We start from the raw sequence: 24,236 nt of genomic DNA on the forward strand, positions 1-24,236 counted from the left end.
CCAGACAGAGCTTTACCACAAATACCCAACCACAAAAAAGCAGCTGTTGAGCTGTCCATGGGCTCGGCGCTTCCTTCAGCTCCATCCCAGCTCTCCCTGCAGAAAGGCTGTGATTACCCATGATGAAGAGCCAGAAATAACTTGGGTTTAAGTTTGTTTTCGCCTCACCCCTACATCAGAACGGTCTTGGGGGGTTGATAGGTTGGCGATCAGAGGCACCTGGGGGATTTGCAGCCCCACAGCCGTGCTCTCTGCCTGGTTTTTCCCCTTCACCATAGCCAGGTTTCCCCACCGTGAGTCACTGAGGAACAAAAGGTGAATTCAACACACACAGAAAGCGTTGTGGTTCTCTTTCAACAGGGGATGCCACTCTTTGAAGAGCACAGCCCAAGTTTCTCTGAAACTCACAGCACCACGCGGCGATTCCTTTCTCCGATCCGCTTCATCTGCAAATTCATTGTTTTAATTGGGGTTCTGAGCTAATAGCTGGGCAAAGATAAAGCACAGAATGAACAGCTAACACGCTATTTGAAATCAGTCCTTGCATCTCAACCCTACCCCGGTGGTTCCCATTCCAAGCCAGTTTAATAAGGCACAGAGTTCATCTGGTTAAGTATCTAGCAAATAGAGCCTCAATCCTCGGTTCTGCGTAGCACTGCTGGATAGAAGGATCAAAGGGAGCCCTGTGCTCTTCTCCCAAACTTTACCTGCATTACTACAGCCCAGAAATCCCAGTCCTTTGCCCTTTCAGGGCAAGAAGATTTCTCTTTTTAAGACTGAATGTCCAGTTTCCCAAGGGTGAGCACTTAGCATCAAACCTCACATCAGCTGGGTAGTTGGAGCAGAGGTCTTCTCCAGCCTTACTGATTCCGTGATTCACATCTATGAGGGGTACCTGAAATCTCTGACATCGGGCTGCATCCACATGGGAAGTGGTGCAGAACACAAACAACCTCATTGCAGCACAGCTACAATAGAAAATAGAAAAGTACACATCCCAGAATTAAATACATTCCTATATATACCGAAATATACCTATGCACCAGAATTAAATGTATACCCTCATATATATGTGTGGCTTTTGCATTATTGCCAGCTCTGTAACCAATTGAAACGTGGACACAAGTCCTGCACGATGATTGCATTCTTCTGGAGGGATAAAAAAATTATTTGTTTTTGATTGGCTCTATGCGTAACATTTGCATCTTGTTACCACTGCTATTTTAGCTTTACAAGTTCTCAGACATTCCTCCAGGGCTTCTCTTAAGCACATTTTTATTAAGTTCTCTCCTTTAAAAAATGAGACCCAGTGAGTTTTGACGCTCAGTGCCTTTCACAATGATAATCTTTGTCCTTTCCAGCTGCAGCAAATTTAAGATAATCTCTTTTTCAAGTGGACTTGATTAATCTTCCCAATGAAATACCATCCTGGGGTAAAACAATTATTTCCAGTCCAACCCTTACTAAGAGTTAAATCTGGGCTGGAAAAGACAACCAACATCTGGCCAGCTCAATATCTGCTCCAATTAAGAACAATTTTGAAACCATAATAGACAAATCTATTCAAGTGTTCAGAGCAAAGCTTGCCACAGCAGTTAAAGGGGGGGAGAGGAACAGAAGGGAGAGCAGGGCAGGACTGCAGCAGGGTTTCACCTCGTCAGCAGAGCTGTGGCCACACGCAGCAGCGTTCTGCTGGCAGAGCACACGGGTGCACTCAAGTCCTAAAGGAGATCTTAAAGGCCCCTTCCAACCCAAACCATCCTGTGATTCCAGTCTTCAAGGGTGGCTGAATGCAAAGGGTTGCCTCTTGCTGGGCAGCAGACAAAGCCATAACCCAGCCTGTAGAAGGAAAGCAATCGTGGTGCGCTGCTTGGGGTGCTCATTTGTGGCCCCTTCCAACCCAAGGTGTTCTGTAACTCTCTGAAAACGGGGGTATAACACAGCCCAGGTGCTCTGCTGACTGCACATCCCAGTATTGGGTTTATCCAAAGCGCACTGCGTTGGGATACCCCAGAAAAGTGATGTTGGTGGGCAGAACCAAGGAGATGGGTGCCTTTTCCCACAAGAAGCCATCAGTAATGGCAGAAACTGCCCAAGGCAGGGGTTGGAAATAGATGATCTTCAAGGTCCTCTCCAACCTCAGCCATCCTATGATCCTGAATTGCACTCCAGCAGTGCTCAAAAAACATAGCAGCAGACCCAGCAAACTCAGTCTTCCCAGCATGAACATCCCTGCAATAAACGGAGCAGGGCTGTTGCAGAGGGCTGCCTGCCTGCCAGGTGCACCTATCAGTTTTTAAGCACTTGCGTGGCTTTGTAGGATCACAGAGCTGTGTCAGAAACTCATGTGTGCACTTAGCTTAGCGCAGGCCCTAACAGCACGAGGCTCATTTTCCACTGCAAGATTGTTTCCCTAAATAACTTGAATATACTCCTGCAAGATAATGTAAACTCAGAGCGTGTATTTTGTGTACGTGCACACGTGTGCCACAACAAAGAACCCCTCCTCTGCAAATAAACAGGCATGAACACACACCGACCTTTCCAGGGCTGCTGACAAACACACCACCACGTGAGCTCAGGATAGTGAAACCAAACTGAGGAATCTTACTGCAAGAATGGCATCGCCAGCACCACAGATGAGCAGGCATGAGGGTGCTCAAGGGTGAGCAAAGCCATGGAGCACAATGACACAACACCCAACCACATCACGTTGCAGCTTCCTCCCATCTCCCTGGTACCAACCAAGCAAACATAGCCCCGCGGTGTGTCAGCTGAACAAAGAGGGAGACTTCTTTTCCCATTGGATGCAGTGGGTGCTCCAATGCTTGGCAGTGAAGGCACGGCGGCTTGCAGGAGATGCGCTGAGATTAGTAATAAACACAGAGGGCAGAAATCATTACTTGAGCAGAATATTCCTGCTTGTAAAGGCGTTCTGAACCAATTCACGAGTTCTGTTACAAAAGGATGCAAAAAGCCACACGCTGCAGCTCTGTTAAACGGACAGAAGACATTCAGGCAGCTCCACCAGAAACCCCGACTGCTTCCAAAAGAAACACAAACAAATAAAGGATTACATTTGCTCTCCAACAAAAACACAACCCGAGAAACACATTTTAAGCCTAAAAAACCCCCAAAATGGGAGCACTCACACCAATCCCACTGCCCAGCAGCTCAGGCAATGCAGGAATTTCCCTGCAGAATCCCAACTACCCTTTCTCTCTCTCTCCCTCTTTTTTTTTTTTCCTCCCTTGGCCTCCATCTCTACCACAGATGCGTTGAGCAGCAAACACAGCACTGCAAAGGGAATGCTATCCATCACCGGGGAAAGAACACCATTTCAAACCCCAATAGGCTGAAGGAAGCCTCAAGATTCCCAGGGCTCACAAAGGCTGCCGGATGGCTTTTGTTTTGTTTTGACCAATTCAAAGAAGCTCCTTTGCAAGCAAACCTTCCCCTGCAGTATTTGCAACCCAAATATTGCAGCACTGAGCTAATTTAAGAGAACCGGCGGACGAAAGCGACGACTGATTAAGCCAGAAAATGAAGAACGAGCTAAATTTAGGAAGAACGACACGATGCAATATTAACAACAGATTACTCCCCATCTCCAAAAAGGGGGTTTTGGAGGGGTTTTACAGCCTGACAACGCTGCTTGGAACACCCAGCCTCCCTGTGGTGCAGTGGATGCTGGCGGAGGAGAAAACCCTCCTCAAGAAGGGTCCCCCCCCCACCAAACTCTTCCCAAGGAGGGGATCTTGGGCTGCCAGCATCATCCCTGCAGATTGTGGTGCTGGGGGGCCCATCCTTGTGCCTCCAGGGTTGTGCCACCCAGCATGGGGGGAGGGGAGGGTGCCAAATCCCTTCTTTAGAGATCATGATGCTGGGGGGGATCTGCAAATCTCCTTCAGAGGCTGCAAAGTGGGCCCCATCCCCAACTGGGGTCCCCAGATCTTGTCTCCAGAGGACTGTGATGCTAGGGGACCTATCCCTGTGCCCCCCGGGCTGAGGGGGCCCAAATCCCTCCTCCAGAAGGCCGTGGTGCTGGGAGGCTCATCCCCAACTGAGGGTCCCAGATCCCTTCTCCAAAGGCTTCAAGGGGAGCCCATCCCCACAACCCCAGGGCTCTGCCACACAACTGGGGAATCCCAAATTCTTTCTCCAGGGGATCGTGGTGCAATGGGGGCATAACTTCAGCTGGGCTCCTCAAACCATTTATCCAAAGGATCGTGGCAAAATATGGGCCTAATCCCAACTGGGGGTCCCCAAATTCCTTCTCCAGAGGATCACAGTATGAAGGGGACTCATCTCCACCAGGAGGGGGGCCCAAATCTCATCTCAAAGGATCACAGTGCAGTGGAGGCCTCACCCCAATTGGGGTCCCCCATATCCCTCCGCCCTCAGGGCTGTGCCAACCTGCTGGGGAGGGGAGCAAACCCCTTCTCCAAAGGATCACAGTGCTGGGGAAGCCCAACTCCAACTGGAATCTCCAGGTCTCTTTTCTAAAGGATCACAGTGTTTGGGGGGGCACTCCTAATTGGGAGCCCCCCATATCCCTTCTCCAGAGAATTATAGGGTGGGTAGGGGGGTGAAAGGGAAAGGAAAAGGGGCACCCCCTGTTGGGGTCCACGCATCCCTTCTCCAACGGGTCGCAGTGCTAGGATCCCACCTCAACTGGGGGCTCCAAATCCCTTCTCCATAGGATCGAGGTGTAACAGGAGGGTCCATCCCTGTGCCCCCAGTGCATGCCACGCAACTGGGGGGGGGGGGGGAAAAGGGAGCCCCAAATCCATTCTCCAGAGAGATCGTTGTGCTGGGAACCCCATCCCCAGCTGGGGATCCTTTCTCTTGTGATGCTGGGGGAGGGGCATCCCCAAATGGAGGAGCCCAAATCCCTTCTCTAGAGCATCAAGGAGCACCCATCCCCAGCTGGGGGCCCAAAACCCCTTTGAAGGAAAGGGGGGGGGAGTAAAAGGGGAAGAGGAGGGGGTCCCCACCACCCAAACGAAGCCCCCCAACACCCCGACACCCCACTCACTTTCTCTTGTACTCGTCTCTCTCCCTCTTGACTTTGGCCAACACGTTGTAAAGCGCCCGGATTTCGGGTGTGATGGTATCGATCTGCACCCCGACACCATCCGGATGAATCCAAGACACTCCCGGCCCTTGAACCGTTTCCAATCCACCGCCACCGGTACGCCTCACTTGAGTGTAGCTCCAAATAGTACCGGGTAAACGGCTGTAATGTGACGGAACCAGGCCGGGCGCCGGGCTCGCAGACAGAGCAGCTCCGGTTAACGGGAGACCGCCGTCGGTTTGCACGGCCTGATCCCGGCTGAAGGTCTTGTAACGAAGGCGGCGGTCTCGTTCGCACTGCTGGGCCGCCAGCTGCTTCTCCAGCAGCCGGTTCCTCCGCTCCAGCTCGTGCACTTTAGCCAGGAAGCAGCGAAAACGCACGTTGAGACCTTTCAGCAGATGGATGTTGGAACCCAGATCGTTCCGCAGTGCCGCCGTTACCGGTGGGCCACCCGCCGCTCCGCCCGCCGCTCCCGGTGTACCGCTTCCAGCCGCCGTAACGCCGGGAGAGAAGGCGCGGGCCATTTCGCCGAATAGCAGCGAGTTCATGGCGGAAGGGAGCGGCGGGGAGGCGAACGGCCGTTATGAACGGAAGGCGGGGGGAGGGGGGGAAGCGCCGCCGCCGCCGCCGCCGCGCGTTCCTGCGGCTGCCGCAACCGCCGCACCGGCACGAAGCCCCGCCCACCGCGCCAGACCACGCCCCCTTTCTCCACCATAGCCACGCCCCCTCAATGTCCTAAAGCCACGCCCCCCTCACGACGAGGCCACGCCTCCCTCCCGCCGCCTCTGTTCCACGTGTTCGTTGCCGGGAGTTGGAGGGGAGTGGGGCTCATTTAGGGGAGTGAAAGATTGTAGGGATGGAGGAGATCTGGAGAGGAGTCTGGGGGGGTATTGAGGGCTGTGTGGGTGCTGGGGAATCAAATAGGGCCATTGGGGGGCTCCATATAGTGCCACTGGTGGGTACTGGGGGCTATATAGGGCCACTGCTGAGCACCATATAGGGCCATTGGTGGGTTTGGAGGAGCTGTATAGTGCCATTGTTGGGTATTGGGGGCTATATAAAGCCATTGGTGGGCACCATGTAGGGCCATTGGTGGGCATTGGGGGCTATATAGGGCCATTGCTAAGCACCATATAGGGCCATTGGTGGATTTTGGGGCCTATATAGTGCCATTGGTGGGTACTGGGGGCTATATAGGGCCATTGCTGGGCACCATATATGGCCATTGTTAGATATTGGAAGCTATACAGAGCCAGTGTTGGGCACCATATAGTGCCATTGGTGGTTTTGGGGGCTGTATAGGGCCATTGCTGGGCACCATATATGGCCATTGGTGGATTCTGGGGCCTATATAGTGTCATTGGTGGTTTTGGGGGTCTTTATAGTGCCATTGGTAGTTATTGGGGCCTATATAGGACCATTTTGGGCACCATATAGTGCCATTGGTGGGTACTGGGGGCTATACGGGACCATTGTTGGGTACCATATAGGGCAATTGGTGGGTTCTGGGGCCTATATAATGTCATTGGTGGGTATTGCGGGCTATAAAGGGCCATTGATGGGTGTTGAGGGCTATATAGGACCACAGGTGGATGCTGGGAGCTATATAGGGCCATTGGTGGGCACCATATAGCCCCCAACTCCCATCAGTAGCCCTATATAGAACCACTGGTAAGCGCTGGAGGCCATAAGGAGGTGCTGGGGGCCATACAGGGCCGTGCATGGTGTCAGCACAAGTCCCAGATGAATCACTTGGCATCAAAGAAGAGCCAAATTGTGATTGTGCCCTGTGAGCCACACTCCTCACATGCCTTGCAAGATGCTCTGGAATTCAGGGGAATTGCTTAGTTGTTAAGATTGGACAATAAAAGGTTAATTTTGTTAGCGGTTATCTGAAGACAGAGAATTGCTTAAGTGCTAACTAACGCTCTTCTGATGATATAATAATGAAGTTATTAAATAAGCAGCTCCTGGAGCTCTGAGCCACCCAGCAAATCAAAGCCACACTGCTTAATTGCGATGCCATTTAGAGAGAGAGAATGGATAGGCATCAAATCCCTCCACGGGGCTGCTGCACCCCAACCTTCCCAATAATTCTGGCTTTTCATGGCAGAGGCACTCCCACCTTCACATATTTCTCCCAATTTCTGCACCCTGGGATTTCTTACCATTATCTCTGCAGATTGAGGCACAAACAATGGGACAGTGCCATCTCAGTGCCACCAACATCTCCTTCTGCGTGGAGATAAGAGAAATATTTTGGAAACAAACCCACAACAGATACAAGGGGAGCGATGGGAGGTGCAGGTGACAGCACTGCAGGCAGAGCATCGCAGAGACACGTCCTTGGTGATGGTGGCAAATGTTGCCTGCTTCCCCAGTAACCAAATATTTGCATCAGCATTGAGAAGAGCAGCAATCACCCCTTTAAGCCACACAGGTGTGCTTCAGGGCACACTCATCACTTTGGCATTTCATCAAGATAATTTGACTTCGACTCCCTCCCAGGGAGAGGCAGATTCCCCAGATCTGAGCATCCCTTTGGCTGAAGCACGTCCCCAACTGAAGCCTCTTCTGTATGGTCCTTGCTGGAAGCAGTTATGCAAGGCACTGGGTTCCCCTGAATAGCACCCAGGGGTTTTCATACCCCGATGTCCAAAAGGTGGGACCCAAACATTGTGTCCAGAAAGCAGCAATTGGGCGGCCACACAGGGAGATAAATGACTTCTACATTGGAAAAATTGCAGGGAATCCTCCGTGATGCCCAGACCCCACTGGGGTGGTGTTTGTGTTTGGCTTTAATGAAAGCATATCAAGGCAAAAATAGTGAGACACAAAGCAGAGGCTCAGCCCTGGTTGGAAACACAGGGACCAAGGCAGAGGAGTGAAATAAGCACCAGCAGAGGTGAGAAGGAAAACACAGCACTCACCCACCTGCTCACTGCCAAATCACAGCACATGTACAGCACTAAAAGGCATCAAACGGGCCGGCGAGTTATTCATCCTCTGAAATAATTATTAGTTACAGTGACAGGACTGCGTTAGGATTGCAGAAATTCAAGTTCAAACAGAGATGAAGATGACAGGGAAAGCTTTATTAGGTTCCAGCTCAGCCAAGTGGCAGGTGGGCTACAGGACAGCAGAGGTAGAGGCAGCTTACCATCATGCACAGCTTGGTGAGAAAGGCAGGGCTGTGTCCAAAGCAGGCACTTAGTGCTGGGTCAGGGCACAGCAAAGTGCATGATTTACCAGCAGAGAGCAAGCACCCAGCTCTAGAAGCACGTGGCGTTTGTTTTCCATGCATTTTCCAAAGCTGAAAATTGTACCAGGTAGAAGAGAGGCAATGCTGCCATCCATATCCACACCTGTTTTGAGTACAGCCCTGGTGAGAGCAAAGTGAGGACAGAGTCCATGACACACAGCTCCCCGTGGGCAGGTGTGAGGAAGGGGTGCGTGTGCAACACACGTGTTTCTAAGGCTCACATCCCACAAGGGAAACCTGCTCTGTGTGTGCATCAGTGACCCCTGCCAGTCTGCTCCCTGCAAGGCTTTTGCTTCCTATGCCTCCAGAAAGAGCAGCAACTCTGAGCCCTGGAATAAAGAGCTCTGAAAGAAAAAGATGGGAGAGAACTTGGCCTTTAGGTTAAAATACTCATCAAACCCATCTTACTTATTTGTTTGATTTATTTAACTTCAAAGAGGTGCACACTAAAGCATTAAGATTTACTAGTATGGATTCCTCTCTGTACAAGTTCTTTGAACCAGCTGAATACACAAGGCTTTACAGACAGAAGCACTGAAATAAAAGATAAAACAAATCTAAATTCCACATCACTCCAGGAAGAAAAACCTGTAGAAAATAAAAACAAAAAGAAAAATAAACAACAGAAAAAAAAAAAAAAAAAAAAAACCAACAACAGCAACAACAACCAAAACCAAACCAAAACCCCAATAAACTGCAGCACTCCTCAGGAAAGGGATAGACTGCACGAGGAGGAACACGGGGATGGAAGGCAAGCAGTGTGGTCTCTGCCCATCGCTTCTGTGCTGGTGGCTCAGGGGATGGAATTCAAAAGATCTCTGAGGAAGCTGTCGGGGTCATTGATTTCTGATAGGAGACCTTTAAACAGAAGAAGACAAGACAGTAATTAGCTCCAAGAAGTGTTTTCTCCAGCCGACACTACAGATTGGTGCTAGGGCATGTGTATACTAAGTTAATAATGACAGCTGCAGTGTTATTTTAAGTATGGACTCAACAGAGATAAACCCTTCTGTGTGCATGGGGCTGAGGTGTGTGTGTTAAAACCAAGCAGGGAACAGAGCTTTTGGGGAACAGAGCTGCTGCAGAGATCCAGCTTGCTCCATACATGAAAATGTATGAGAATGAGAAATGCATGAGAATGAGAGAGGGGCACCAGGAACTCTTAGCAGAAGAGCAGCTCCTCTGCAGGTGAATTTTCAGAGGCTGGAGCTAACAAAAACCCACCAGCTGGAATTCCCATTGCACTGAAGCACTGTTTCACTGTCTGTTGGGGAAACAGTTTCAGACTAAAAGAGGGGAGATTTAGATTGGATAGAAGGAAGTTTTTTACAATGAGGGCAGTGAGGCACTACACAGGCTGTCCAGAGAGGTGGTGCAGGCACCCACGGTCGGGGAATGGGGCTCTGAGCACTGATGGAACTGTGGGTGTCCCTGCTCAGTGCAGGGAAGTTGGACCAGATGGTATTTAAGTGTCCCTCCCAACTCAAACAATTCTATAGTTCTATGATTCATATACCCCCAAACATCCTTATGCTGTGATGTCAGTTATTTAACAGAGCAGGGGGAGGACGCGCAGGATCAGGTGAGAGAAATTTTCCTGTCTGGGGATGCTCAAGCGTGTTTGGGAAATAGCTGAGGCCATAGCTGGGTGCCAAGGTCTCCTCCCTCCCTGCAAACAAGCCGTTGCTGTGTCGGGAATGCTGCTGTCTGGAGTCACGAGTTGCATAAGGCAGCCTATAAAAGGGAAAGCAAAGTGCATGCTTACCAGCCACATCCAAAAACTCGGAAAATGTTTCGACTGGCATGAACTCCTCCTGGAAGGTTTTCAGGGCCTTGTCTGCAGCTTCGTGTATTGGCATGTCGTTGTGTCGGATGAACTCAGCAAGAGAGTAGGACCAGCCTCCCTCTGTGTTACTGGTAGGCACCTTCTGCAAGAGGAGAAAGCAGGACAGTGCCAACCAGAACAACTTCAAGGCTCTGACACCATGCCCTGCTGTCACTGGATTTGTCCCAAGCCCCATTACCAAGTCACCCCATTGATGACTTCCCAGTCTCTTTGTACAGAACGCAATGAGGCGTCTTCTCGCTTTTAACCCTCCCTGGAAGCTTTAAGCTGTTTGGTGGATGCCCCCACCTCGTTCCTTACCCTCTGAACACCCTTGGTTGAAAAATAAGCAAGTGCATGAGCAGAACCTTCACGGTTCTCTTACCTTGAACATGTTGTAAATGAGATCTACGAGGGCCCAGAAGAGAAGGCCAGAGCGGTACGTTGCGTATTCCTTCACCGCCTTATCTGCCAATCTAGGGAGATAATGAAATCCATCTCGGAGTTAATCACTTTATTATGCTTTGGTAAGCCATGTGATGAATAGTGTGAAAGCTGAAACGGCCCCAAAGCTGTCAATAATGCGTGGGGAATGGCTCTCGGGGAGCTCTGCTATGTGCTCTTGGACACAAAACAAACCTTGGGTATCCTGCACTGGTTCCCTGTGGCTGGGAAATTGCTTTATGAGCTGTAGCTGCTGTTACCAAAGGAGGTGAACCGATAAAAAACGTGTTTCATGAGGAGAAATCAAGCAGAGAGGGAAGTGGACTGCTAAGGCTGAGTAGGAAGTCAACAGCAAAGCTGGAAAAATAATGCACAGCTCTCACGTGTATGTCCACTAGCTGCAGTATAGTGGATTCCCAAAGAAATAATAAAACATGGGTCTCAGGCAATGGCAGAATCTGATCCCAGCCCCAAAAAGGAGCCTTGGTGAAACGGAACAACTTCTGCTTAATGCTGCTTGATTCCTGTATGGCCATGGGAGGGTTTGTGCCTTGGGACGTCCACCATCCAGCTGCAGAAATGCTACAAAAGGAGCAGAGCTGTCGTGGTGCACCAACTCCCAAAGCTTGTGGGATGAATCACCAACAGGTTGTGGCACGGCAGAGCCTCCTGCCAGCAGCTCTCATGCCTTTGGAATTCTCTTGCACGCTTTCCTCAGGTACAGCTGCCTCCCTCACCAGCCACTTCCAATCACCACTCAAAAGCTTTGAAAATGGCCTTTTATGGGTATCCAGAACCAGCCCAGCTGCCACTGACAGCAGGGAGCAGGACAGAGGGTATGATAGAATGGTTTGAGTTGGAAGGGACCCTTAAAGGTCATCTAATTCGACTCCCCTGCAATGAACAGGGACAGCTCGATCATCCGACCATCAGCTGCAACATGCTGCTGGGTGACAGCTAGGCTTAATTATTTGAAGGCAAACCAATTAGTAAAGGTGACTAAGTTTACATGGGAAGAAGAGCAATGTAAAGCGAGGCTAATTCCAGGCTCCCAAATACTGCAAGCCAGAGCTTCTTTTTATGTGCCTGGTTTTGATCTAATTGCTGTCTGCTCCTTTAATTGAAAACTAAAAGGCCCTTGTGGGGTCAGTCTGGGTAGGTAGGCAGCTGCTCCACGTAATACTGCTACCTGGTCATTAACATGAGCCATAGAATCATGAAGGTTGGGAAAGACCACGAAGATCATCAAGTCCAACCATCAACCATCACCACCATGCACACCAAACCATTTTATCCTCATCTGGGGAGGAGAAGATCTGTCAGAATTCATGAACCCCACATTTTTGGCTAGGCTCTCCCCAAATCTGTCTCACACAACAGCACAGAAAGGGTGCTGAGGTTACAACACCTGGACATGGGCAGCATTTACCACCTTCACTTAGCACAGTGTTTCTGCATCCTCAATAGTGAGATTTCCAGGTCCTTTTGGGGAGCTGGAGGTGATGCTCAGCTGCTTTCAGATGCACTGATAGTTGCTATAGCAACTCTCCTGCATCTCTGCCAGCAAGAATGGAAGTGGGTCCTTGTTTCTATTCAGCATTCCAAAGTGCTGTGAACAGCAGCGTTCCCACTAATGCTCTGCACTGCTTCTAACAGGGAATGCTAATTTTAATCTTTTGCACACAGACATATCACCCTGTTGTTACAGACACAAGCTTCCTCTCCACCTCACTGCCGAGGTATTGGCACTTATCTGTGCAGAGTTTCCCTGCCCATCACCCTCCTCCTGATTTCCCACAAGAATAAATAAGCTGAGACCTTGGAAATCAGAGCTGGTGTTATCAGAGGAAGGCTTTGTGCTCTCTTAGTCCGCAGGAATTAAATAAAGCCCTTGAATAAACCTTGACATAATTCCCAAGAGCCATTTCTGAGCGCTCTCCCCTGCAATCCCAGAGACTGTGGGGCTGGTGGAGGTTCCTTCTACTTCAATCTGCTTTTATCACCTACGTGCCTGGAGATATGTTTGGAAAGAAACAACACCACGCACAGGGTTTTCAAGAACACCAACAAACCCACACAGGGTTTCTGCTTCACCCTTCTCTTCTGCAGACCACATGAAAGCATGAGCAAGCAACCCTCTAAGATAGCATCTCCTGTAACTGCTGCACCCCCTTCCCAGCACTCAGGCAGAGGAATGGGAGCCAAGCACAGAGCAGGCTGAGCTGGAATGGCAGAAAGTAACACAGCAATCAATACAATAGCCCCTTTAATGGCAAGGAAGCTCTTTTGATGCCTCTAATAGCATTGATGCACGCTGTGTTGTATGTAACTACAATGTAATGACTTTATCAAACACGTAATTAATGTCATCAGAGTAAGAATGCCCCGTAAGACGACTTAGAATAATAATGAGTGCATTCCTAATTATGACAGCTATTTAAAATCATCTTTTCAGAAACTGGAATTCCCCTTCCTGCTCTGGAAATATTTCCTTTTGTCAGGCAGCAGAGCCACTTATTCTCGTACTTCTCAAGTGCCTGACAGCTGCTATTGATTCTTTTCTTTTTTGAAAGCAATGGCATTTGATTTCTATTTCTATTTTTCTATTTAAGGAAGCTGTTGCACTGATCACAAAGAGAACAGAAGGAGCCTTCTCACAAAGGGAAGCGCAGAAAGTTTTACTAGGAAAAATTTCTTCTCTAAAAGAGCAGTGATGCATTGGTGCAGGCTGCCCAGGGAGGTGGTGCAGTCACAGTCCCTGGAGGTGTTCAAGGAACACAGAGATGTGGCACTGGGGAACACAGCTTACTGGGCATGGTGGGGGTGGGCTGGGGTTGGATAGGCAATCTTAGTGGTCTTCTCATAGAATGGCCTGGGTTGAAAAGGACCACAGTGATCATCTGGTTCCAACCCCCTGCTACGTGCAGGGTCACCAACCAGCAGCCCAGGCTGCCCAGAGCCACATCCAGCCTGGCCTTGAATGCCTGCAGGGATGGGGCATCCACAGCCTCCTTGGGCAACCTGTTCCAGTGCCTCACCACCCTCTGGGTGAAAAACTTCCTCCTAATATCCAACCTAAACCTCCCCTGCCTCAGTTTAAGACCATTTCCCTTGTCCTATCACTATCCACCTTGTAAACAATCGTTCCCCCTCCTGTTTATATGCTCCCTTCAAATACTGGAAGGCCACAATGAGATCTCCCTGGAGCCTTTTCTTCTCCAAGCTAAACAAGCCCAGTTCCCTCCAATCTTAATGGCTCTGCTTCTGTGGTTCTATGAGTGGGCAAGGCAGTGATGGACGAGATAACCTGGGGGGCTTTTCTAACCTTAACACCATCAGCTGACGGATCCACTCCCCAAATCACCCAAACTCAGCGCTTCCGCTCACACCTCTGCAACACTGAACACAGAGCTACACAGAAAGGGTTAACAACTGCTATTCTAAAGTACTGGTGTTCGTTTCCTCAGCTCCCCACAGGCTGCCCCTCGTGGCTCCGACTGCCCTGGCAGAGACAGGAAGGAAGAGCTGCTGGTGGCTGACCTGCTGGCTCCCCCTGGTGACACCACCCTGGCGTGGGAGGTCACCAGGAGCCTCTTGAGGATCTCCACTCGCATGGCTTTCCACTTCTCAGGGGGTGAGATGTGCAGTGCCAGCACGGTGTAGTAATGGGGCCCATCCACCTCGTAGGCACTCTCCAGCCACTTCTCCCTGGGGTGCTCCATGAAGCTCTGGAGGTTCTTCTCCTCCCTCGACGTTGCTCGAGTTCTGAACCACAAGAAAAAGCTTTAGCAATTGTTCTGGCTCTTGCATGCTGTTGCTTCTCAAATTCATCCAGTGCTTGAGTCTGTATTTGCTCATAGTGAAGCATGCAAGCCCAGCAAACTCATTTCCCTGGAGCTGCATAAGTATGAGAGGTCTGCAAGGCAGCTGGCACTGCTCCAGGAGGACAATAATACTGTAAAGCTATTTTTCCTTTTGTTAGGGGAAAAAGTCAGGCCAGGCATCCCATGTGTTGGGTTGAACCTCTGCCCAACTGACACTAAGCACAACTGCTCCTAAGCCAGACCTCAGGATCGATCTGTGCAATTCATCTGCTGCAAAAGCAATCAAGGAGGAGATACGGGCCAATTCGAAACCAAAAAGATGGTGTGCTTACTGTAAGCTTCCATATTTTATACACATGGATGTGTATTTGTCTCCTTTCCCCGCTTTGATCTCCTCAGAAGAGCTGTGTAAACACCTGTGAAGATGTGCAGCCCTTTATCACAGCCCATTGCTCTGCTGCACGAGGTCTCTTAAATTCAGCTGTGTCCTCCCCATCAGGAGGTACCAAGCAGTATCCCTAGCAGATAAGGCTATGCCTGGGTGTTCTGCATAAACCACATTTGCTACATTATGCAGCTGGTAGCCAACAAGTAGCTCTATTTTCTACATTTAGTACCAAACACATCTTTAGGGGAAAAAAAATAAATTGTGTCTGGAAAGGACATAATGCATTTTTATACAACAGCCACACAGCGGGTGCTGGGCTCGCTGGTGCCACTAAGAAGACTTACAAGATGAAAAGAATAGTTTCATTTATTTGTCTCTCGAGAGACTGAGAACAACAATAGGACAAGGATCTGGAGATAGATATTAAAAACAAGAGGCAAATTGCATTAGAGCCAAAATGCTGATTAGTTCCAGGAGGCAGAGATTTCACTGCACTCCATTTGGAACGACCTTAAGAGGCATGTGTTTTAACATTTACAGCCTCTTATCATTAATATTACCTTTCAATATCTAACTGCAGAAATAAAAGGCATTACCTTTTGGCACTGCATTATCACTTTTTGCTGTATTATCAGAATCAGCTCGTGTATTCTAAAGTACTTTGGTATCTAATGATTCGGAGGCTTAGACACAGTGTCAAGCCAAAGCCTCACACACTTTTGCTTTGTATAAAGAAGGTATTACTGAAACACTTCAACAGAAGTGTTCATACATTGCTGTCTACTGCTAAAAATAAATTTGGTCTTCAGATTGTCTTAACATTTGGACAAATCTGGTAAAAGCAGAACCAAGAGCCATAAGTGGTTATCACATCAGACAAAAATGATACCAAGGCTGCTTTCAGCTGACAATTACCTCTTCACAGGGTCTCCCCACTGTTTACTCCAGAAAATGAAGCTGGCAGCGTTTCTTTAATCTAATAACCCTTTTGCTCACCCCAGGGGTAATAATTACACCTAGAATGGGTGTAATTATTGGGAGCTAATTCCCAATTGCCTTTCCTCGTGCAGTTCCCTGCTACTAAGAGAAAGATACTGACGTGTTGAGGACGTAGAGCACCGTGTGGATGATGTAGGGAATGAGGTGTATGTTGCTCTCCCTTCCTCCTCCTCCAGTATCTACGCTGAATGATTGCTCCATAGCAAAACGCAGGAATAGCAGTTTAATGTCATGGACATTGAGCTGGTAGGTGGGCTCCCGCTGCCCTGTGCATTCCTGGAGGTATGTGTTGTGTCTGAAAAACAGCAGTGAAGTGGCATTTTATAAAGAGTCTGTAAAGGCTTTTTAATAAAGTTTCTTCTTCCACACTGTGAAGAAGTTAGAACTCAGAAACTTAGCAATTACATCATAGCAAAGCTCTACAGAACAAGTGGAATATGAAGATGCATACACTTGATTAATCTCCCCAAAGAGAGGCTCTGAGCTTACTTGAGCCAATCCAACTCCGTGTGCATACACATTTACACATATCAGTACTATTTTCCTATGTCCAGGGCTTGGGATACAGCTCCTTGGCTGAAAAGCATTAGAGATGTTACAACTCCTAATTTCTAACATGACTGTATAAAAGCCCCTCACAAAGTGAACCAGAATATGGACAACAGGATGATCAATCTACAAGCATTCTAGATAAGTGGTCAGGACATTGTAACTCATTAGCATCGAGATATGGAAATCTACAAAGGGATTCTGTTGGTCTCACCTAAGTCAAGTGTAAAACACCATGAGAAGTAACAACTACTCACCGTGCTAAGCAAGTAGCAAAAGCAGACTCTGGCACATGAGGTCCCCAGACTGGCAGGAGCCCATTACACTTGGTGTTGGCATTTTGTAGGGCTGCACTCTCCCACTCCTCACGGCCACGAGCAAGTCTGTATTGAGAGGGCAAGCCACACACCCAGGCAAGTTAGAAGCACACAAGATTTTTTCAAAGGAGCTACGAACAACTTGGCAATTCCACAGTTTAAACTACAAACTTCAAGCCTGACCTCCATTTAGCACATTAAAGCAGACTGCAAAAGAGAAGACCGTGGCTATCTGCAAGCTGCAAAGTGACAAATTCCTAAGCAAACCCATTATAAGGCCATGCACATGAGCACCACGATTCTGCTTATCATCAGAACGTACCGTACAGCTGCAAGGTGACAGTCGTAATGGACAATGTTGAAATGAGAGACTGTGCTGTACCCCTGCTGCTTTCGGGGCTTGTTCTCAAACTCCTCCAGTGCAACACGCTTGGTGAAAGTATAGATACCTAGGACCTTTGTAGGCTGCAATGACAACAGTTATGGTAGAGATCAACCACATTTGGAACAGTTCACTCTTTGTTGTCATTTTGACAATGCACTGAGTTTCACCTATCCCAGACACTTACACTGAGTACATTTTTTTCCAGCTTTCACTGGAAACACGCTTCCACATCCCAACCACCTTTGGACTCCAAGAACCAAACCTGGGACTTCCTGACCTCCCACAGCCAATGCACGGAGCCCTGGATGCTGAGTCCCCTCAGGTGGTGAGATTGCTTTGCAAACATATTGCACTTTACCTGAAACTTGTATCCTTCCCGGCAGATGCAGCAAGTCAGACCTGGTTCTTCTATGAGCTCCTCCATCTGCTTAAGCAGTGCAGTCTTGGTCACCACCTGACCCTTCTCATTCGTCTGGAAAAGAAAACAACTTGAGCAGGTCAAAAAGACAACAATCAGCAGCACCGTCTCCACCACTGTGATAGGAATGCCCAACCCTTTTCCCAGCCTGCTATTAGCAACCATATTTACCCTCCAAGCAAACCGTGGGCTCCAGCTCCGCAATATTTGTCAATAAATCATTTTACACAATTCCTCGTGTGGCAGTTTTAACAGGACAAAAATCAAAGACCATTAGATCACCAGTTGTCATCAGTGCAAACAGACATTACCGTCATCCCCAGCGTGCCCAGGGCCTTCTGTCTCATTGCCATGGCCATACGCTTCTTCTCTGCCCGTGTCTCCTTCCGGGCAGCGTCGATCTTCTTATTTACCTCCGGGTGTTCCCTCAATGCCTCCAGAAGATTCTCTGCTAACGTCCCAATCCCTTCATCACTCGACACCTGCTCGAGCTTGTGCAGGTTGGTAATGGAGTCTGTGCCTATCAGCACCTAGCAGAGATTGAAACACAGCACCTTCTTCAGAAAAAGGGTGCACACAATGGTGATTCTTCTTTCTGATCCCATCACAGCTAGGCAGAAGCACTGATCTAGAAGAGATTTTTTGCCAATGGCAGTGGCTTAATTTATTCCTACACTATGGACCCTGGGCCTTAAAACCATGTACAAACTGCCTCTACGCTGGCCTATACTATGATACTGTCCCCCCTCCAAGCCCAACAAAAAGTGTAGAGTCAAACATTACAGAAAAACCTGCTTAGCTACGACCACAAAAAGCAGTGTACCAAGCCTGTCATGCTCAGCTCAGCTTTGAATGTGGTCTCCTTACCTGTGTAGCAGGGTGTTGTGTGGCAAGTCCTCGGAGCAGGCGCAGGATAAAAGGAAGTGCAGGTCGAGATAAGAATTTCTTCCATATGTCTGCATCCAAACTGCACAGGAAAAAAAAGAGGCAGCAGCTGAAGGGCAGTCACCCATTCCAAAAAGGCCACTGGCAGTCAGCCAGCTGCACAGCTTGCAGAGCACGGGCTTGCAGGCAAGACAAGCACCCCTCCCCCTCTGTCCCTTCTCCATTAATTAATGAACTGACATTCATACTCTCACTTCCATGTTGTGCACATTAATAGCCAGACTGTCAACTCTTAGCCTTGGGATTTATGTTTGTGAGCTGTGCAGCAACAGCAAAAGCTCTGTTCCAGTCTCATAGGTAAGGAACAGGCAGAAAAAAACTGGCATCATGATACTCAGCTGTGATGGGTAGCAAATGGGATGACTGCAGGCTTTTTAGCCTCTCCCTACAGCAACATTTTCTCACTGAATCCTCTGCTTTTTAGCTGTACCAAGTCTAAATGCTTCAGAAGGTGGACTTGTTAATATCTATCCTGGAAGATCACTGCATTTGACAATGAAGAAATGAGACAAGGATGTCTCAGATTAAGAAGTGACTCTTACTTCTTTGCACTGGGAATGTGTTTTTTCATGTAGTCAAGGGCATTCTGTGTAATTCCCTTCTGGAGGATGAGATCTTTCAGCTGATGGCCGTTGCTGTTGTTCTTTATTCCTGCTGCTATTTTACAGAAGCAATCTAGGAAAACTTTATCATCTCCACTATGCTCCTCATCATACCTGAAAGAGGAAAACAAAGGGTGACTTGGAGGTTCCTCATGAATCTCTGCCTGTAATTCTCATTACATTATCATTGAAGGCATGCACATAGCCCAGCTCAGAGACTCAGAAAACCAACTCATACACGTGTCATCTCAGAATACAGTTTAAAGCACCATTATCCAAGCTACATGCTCACATATTTGTTTAAATGGCGAAGAAATGAAATAGGAAATCAACCTTATGTACCAGGAATCTCTGAGGCTTTGTATTACACTGAAGTAAGCATCAGTAAGGTAGAGATCTATCAGTACCTCTGATTTCACATGCTTTTAGCTGAAATACGACAACATACTTATCAAAGTTACAGTAGGGCTTAAACCGATCCACCAGGATCTGCATTTTCTCCATTTCCCCAAAGGACAGGTAAGGGATGATGCGTAACAGGCCCTGCAGGACGCTGAGGTTGGAACGGACAAAGGTGCTGTTAATCTGGTCGAGCAACATCACCAGCTGATCTTTGTCACCAGTTAGGAGGAGGTTACCCTGCAAATGGAAAAAAAAAAAAAAAAAAAAAAAAAAAAAAGCATGATTTACGTTCAGGAATAAATCCACATCCTTTAAGGAAACCCAGTCTTGAAGGATTAGAGTTCTAGACCCTGATGAAGTAAAAAATCCATCCTCGTTTCCAAACAGTTTATGGAATGGTTGCAAAACTCCCCTGGCTGACACCTAACTTTTTCCACCTACCATTATTTTCTAGTCTAATAATCCCAGCCTAAAGGAAAGCAGATTCTTACAAAACAATAGTTTCAAACGATGAGCAAGGAACTCTTTTCACTCTCAGGGCACTTGAGATACAGCTCTTATCCTCAACTGGCTGTAAAACCAAGCATGTTTTCAGTAGGCACAAAAACACTTGACAAAACAAGGCAGAGTCGCGTCTTTTCTTGCCTCTCATTGCTCTGTGGCCCAAAGCACCAGGGAAGGGATCCAAGCAGTGCTTACTAACCCGCACCTGGACTGTGCAAGAATCATCCCAAATAACTTTGCAGTGCTTTTGGTTCCTCCTGCCCTACCTTTGAGGCCTGCTAAGACATGCCAGCAAGCATAACAAGGGTTAGGCTCCCATTCAGCACACCTCTACAGCTCCTGAAGCTCAGCATCCCTGTAATAAGATCCTTGAATCCCAGTCAACATTTCCATTTGTGCAGTAAGTCCAAGTACTCACCTTGTCCTCACTTAGAGGTTCTGCGTTGGATTCATCCAGTATTATCTCCATTATACTGAGCACTTGTTCTGCCACAGCTGCACCTCCGCTGTCCTTACTTTCTTGCTCAGCCACCAAAGCCTGGGGAAAACAGCAGCAGTTATTGAAACAGCAGTCCAGCAGCACTTAAGATCTCTTGCACTTGTCAAAAATAAGCGTGACAGTCAAGAGGCAGTGTAAATTCACTGGAGTCCATTGAAAGCACCTCATGGAAGTCCAGGATGTCCTTACCAAGTTGAGAGTTCCCAGCATGACATTCAAAGTGTTCATCTCTGGCTTGACCAACTGCTGACGATTTATTTTCACCTTCACGCAGTAACTGAACAGTTTTAGCAGCACCTACAAAACACAGAATGCGTTCCCTAGGGTACCCTTCAGAATGAGCACTGGGATTTTGCTGAAGCTAAAAACACCAGATAGCAGAGAATGATTATAGAAACAGAATGACTGGGTTGGAAGGGGCCTTAAAGCCCAGCCAGTTCCAACCCTGCTGTGGCTGGCTGTCTCAACACCAGCTCAGACTGCCCAGGGCCCCATCCATGACCTTGGGCACCCACACTTCTCAATAGTGCCAGGGCCTAACCTCAAAGCCTGTGTAAAGAATTGTTACCAAAGAGGAACGGAAGAGGAAAAGAAGGAATTACTTTGTTTTTTTGTAAATTAGTAAACTGAAACTTCTGTTCCAACACTTAATATGCGACACAAGGCAGGCAGCCAGAAGTGGAAACTCCACTGATACTTGTGGAATTTTCTATCACCTTATCTTCTGACTCCAAAGAAGAGAAATTGAGACTCACAGTGAGGAGGTGCCGGCCTTGCTTGAAGTCCTTAATTCCAGTCAGCCTGTTGAGCATGCACTCCAAGCCTCCACACTGTGCCATGACGCCTGCCATCTTGTAGACTTCTTCCTCGTCCTCCTCTTCATCTACAGGACCAGAGGCAGATCATGAAGGCAAAACCAGAGCACAGCAGTGCACATTTACCAACAGTTCAAGTCACACTGACTGTCAAATTTGAAAAGGCTTATGAGCAGGAATGTGAAGGGCCAGGCAGAACAGCCACGTGCCGTGCTAGTGTTTGTGTTTAAAGCACAGACTTGAAGTGCTGCTAAAATCCTCCTCCACACTAGGTGAAGCAGGTAAATGCAGCACAAGGAACGTCAATCAACTGTAAGCTGTGGGGATAATAGTGTCACTGCTCTGCAGCGAACTTCAGATTTCAAATCTAATCCCAGCTTTCAGGAGACAAGTGCATTACCAGTGGTGGAGTCGAGAGACTCGATGAATTCCTCAGTTGCATCTCCTAGTAACCCTCGCATGCGGTAGATGATCCTCATTGGCTCCCCCTGCAAGGAAGGAGAGCATTATAGGAACTGTGCAAATACACATCCTTGACTTGACAGCTGATGGTGACATGGAGAAATCTTTCACTCCCTCATTCTCCCCTTACTGGGATGAATTAGGAAAACAGTAAAGCCACTACTTGCAAAAACCTCAATTAATCATCTGTCTGTCTGTCAAGTCAGATGGATAGCCTGTAATAAACAGTCTCCTCTTTACGTTTCCTCCAATGGTTTCCTTGAGCACCAGTGACAGATGCAGGCAAGGAAAACGTGTTCATCTCTAGAGAAACATCTGCTTTTCACAGCAACTCCTCTGAGGGTATTCACAGCACACTTGGGAAATACAGAGACCGGGCAATGAAGCAAGAAAAGCAAATTGGATGAATGCTTTCAAGCAGATAAAATCTGCAGTGATGGAAAATGGAAGAGGAGCAGTAGAAGCCAATTTAATGAGGGATGTTATTACAACAGTACAACCAAGCCCACCAAAGGGCTGTGCTTCTGCCCTGGGAAAGGGTGAGTTTTGAGTTTTCCAGCTGGAAACATTGACTGCATATCGCTAAACTTTCCATTTTAATCCATAGGTCTGAATAAAAAGCAGAAAAGAAAAATCCCAGATTTGGGAGCAGGAGACCTTGCAAGAGAAAACCTGTCAGAGAGCGTGCTAAGCCTAATGTGGAATAAGCAGTGCTTAATGTCACAGCAAATACATAAGCACAGGGAAAGCCCCGGGGGGAAGATCTGCTCAAAGGCCACGCAAGAGACCAGCAATTAACACCACAGGGGCCCTGGTAAAATGGCAGATGAACAAAAAAAAGCCAGTGAGAGACAAGAGAAACAAAAAGGGGCCTGAGGTTGCTTTCTTGTGAGGCTGTCTATTTCCTAGGGAACACCAGCTGCCACTCCAGAAGTGCTTTGCAGAGGTGCTCACAAAGGAAGACAGATGAAAGCTGCTTGGTGACAGTAATGCTGAGCACACTCTGCCTCTCCCTGCCAGCACTGCATCTCAGAGCAGAGCTTTGGGTGCTGCTCAGATAGGGCACGTGGGCTGGGGCAGTGTGTGCCATGGGGGTTCTCATTTCCCTTTGGGACTGCACTCAAGTTCAAGCAGGACCTCAGTGGTTGAGACTGGCAACTCATTCCTGTGTTCAAGCTGAACAGAAACGCAAAGCAGTATGGAGAAATGTTGGATGCTCTCTCTGTATAAATAATTTGGGTTCATCTCTGAAGTGCAGACTGATGGAGCAAACAGGTGCCTCAGACTGCAAGCACGCAGTAAGCTGCCACGTGCACACAGAGTGTGAAATGTGCTTTGAAAGGAAGTGACACAAAGCTCAGTCTCTTCCCTAAAGGAAGGTAAGAAAGTTAGTCACTCAAGAAGGCAGATCAGCTATCTGATATACTACACAGGGAAGTCCAACAGACTCATCTGGGTCAGCATTATGTGCTTTTAAATCGCTTACATTGCAGAATTGACTAACAGTCTATCCACACAGAGAAAAAAGGTGTGAGCAATTATATGAAGAAATTCTTCGTAGGAAATAAATACTGACTTGTGATTTATCTGTTCTTGGTATCAAGGATAAGTGCTTTGTGCTGTGAATGTACACACATATAAAGATAACACGTACCTCGTTAGTAGGACACCACACCTTCTTGTAGACCTCAGCCACAGGTAGATCCAAACTGATGATCTTATTGTTCACCAAAAGCTGAAAGAGAAAAAATAAGAGATCTAGAACAAGCCCACAACACATCAGCTGCCTAGAAATATCCTCGCACATTTCTGCAAGAAAACCACACTCGTGCATTCTCACCTCCATTCCACTGTCATCCTCCAGCAGAGCTACCAGGTCACAGTCCTGACAGATTTTGTTCTTGATGTCCCTCATGAGTGGCCCAATGCCAGGCTCATTACTGCTATAGGGATTTCCTGGCATTCTGCCCTGCAAGAAGTCTTCCTGCTGAGGATCTTTCTCCAGGGTTACAAAGAACTCGGTTACTTCATTCTCTTCCTAAAGAACAACAGGGCAGAGGCAGAGTAAAGGAGTTTCATCCTAGCCACATTCCTATTCCTGCATTCTTATGGTAGCAATTAGCAGGATGTCCCTTAAACATAAAGTGCTTCCATCACTGGTGTATCCTGCTTTACACTGTCACATGTACATCACTTAGTTAACAAATTCCTGAAGAAGCAATACTGCTTTTTATTGCATGCCAAAGCAGGAAACCTCAATATTAAATTCCCCAAACGGGGCAGTTTTACATTGGCACACAGTAAGTCATCATCGTGGACTATTGTTTTTTGACAATATGCTAGCACTTCTGATTTCATACATCATGCTGTATTCATCTGTATACTTACAGGATAGATAATACTGCACAATCTCTCAAAGATGAAAACTGGAGTCCTGTAGTCATCCAGGCTGTAACGTTTTGCAGTCTCTATACATACTGCCATAAATGCTTTGGTTTCAGATTCTGTGCCTGCCAAGA

At 47.9% G+C, this 24,236-nt stretch overlaps 2 protein-coding genes across 7 annotated transcripts in view; both read right to left on the minus strand.

Annotated features, from left to right (window-relative positions):
* IFFO2 (intermediate filament family orphan 2) overlaps positions 1-5,775 on the minus strand; it is a 32,524-nt gene extending 26,749 nt beyond the window's left edge. The window contains exon 1 of one of the 2 annotated variants that reach the window (XM_085242229.1): positions 5,039-5,775. In XM_085242229.1, coding sequence (XP_085098355.1) covers positions 5,039-5,625 — 587 coding nt within the window. In that variant the 5' untranslated portion in view covers positions 5,626-5,775. The remainder of the gene's footprint in view (positions 1-5,038) is intronic. The other variant, XM_085242228.1, reaches the window with a different exon arrangement.
* Positions 5,776-8,743: 2,968 nt separating this feature from the next.
* The window catches only part of UBR4 (ubiquitin protein ligase E3 component n-recognin 4), a 67,634-nt gene continuing 52,141 nt past the window's right edge, over positions 8,744-24,236 (minus strand). For all 5 annotated transcript variants that reach the window (XM_085242195.1, XM_019622358.2, XM_085242194.1 and 2 more), the window contains 19 exons: positions 24,106-24,227; positions 23,558-23,755; positions 23,372-23,452; positions 21,656-21,743; positions 21,196-21,323; positions 20,630-20,737; positions 20,360-20,479; positions 19,484-19,674; positions 18,976-19,149; positions 18,356-18,455; positions 17,800-18,018; positions 17,429-17,542; positions 17,008-17,150; positions 16,626-16,751; positions 15,920-16,114; positions 14,149-14,373; positions 10,550-10,640; positions 10,105-10,267; positions 8,744-9,197 (listed from right to left, as the gene is read on the minus strand). In XM_085242195.1, the coding sequence (XP_085098321.1) occupies positions 9,133-9,197; positions 10,105-10,267; positions 10,550-10,640; positions 14,149-14,373; positions 15,920-16,114; positions 16,626-16,751; positions 17,008-17,150; positions 17,429-17,542; positions 17,800-18,018; positions 18,356-18,455; positions 18,976-19,149; positions 19,484-19,674; positions 20,360-20,479; positions 20,630-20,737; positions 21,196-21,323; positions 21,656-21,743; positions 23,372-23,452; positions 23,558-23,755; positions 24,106-24,227 (2,651 nt within the window). In that variant the 3' untranslated portion in view covers positions 8,744-9,132. The remainder of the gene's footprint in view (positions 9,198-10,104; positions 10,268-10,549; positions 10,641-14,148; positions 14,374-15,919; positions 16,115-16,625; positions 16,752-17,007; positions 17,151-17,428; positions 17,543-17,799; positions 18,019-18,355; positions 18,456-18,975; positions 19,150-19,483; positions 19,675-20,359; positions 20,480-20,629; positions 20,738-21,195; positions 21,324-21,655; positions 21,744-23,371; positions 23,453-23,557; positions 23,756-24,105; positions 24,228-24,236) is intronic.

This window comes from Meleagris gallopavo, chromosome 23 (genome assembly GCF_905368555.1).
Source record: "Meleagris gallopavo chromosome 23, MGAL_WU_HG_1.1, whole genome shotgun sequence".
NCBI lineage: Eukaryota > Metazoa > Chordata > Aves > Galliformes > Phasianidae > Meleagris > Meleagris gallopavo.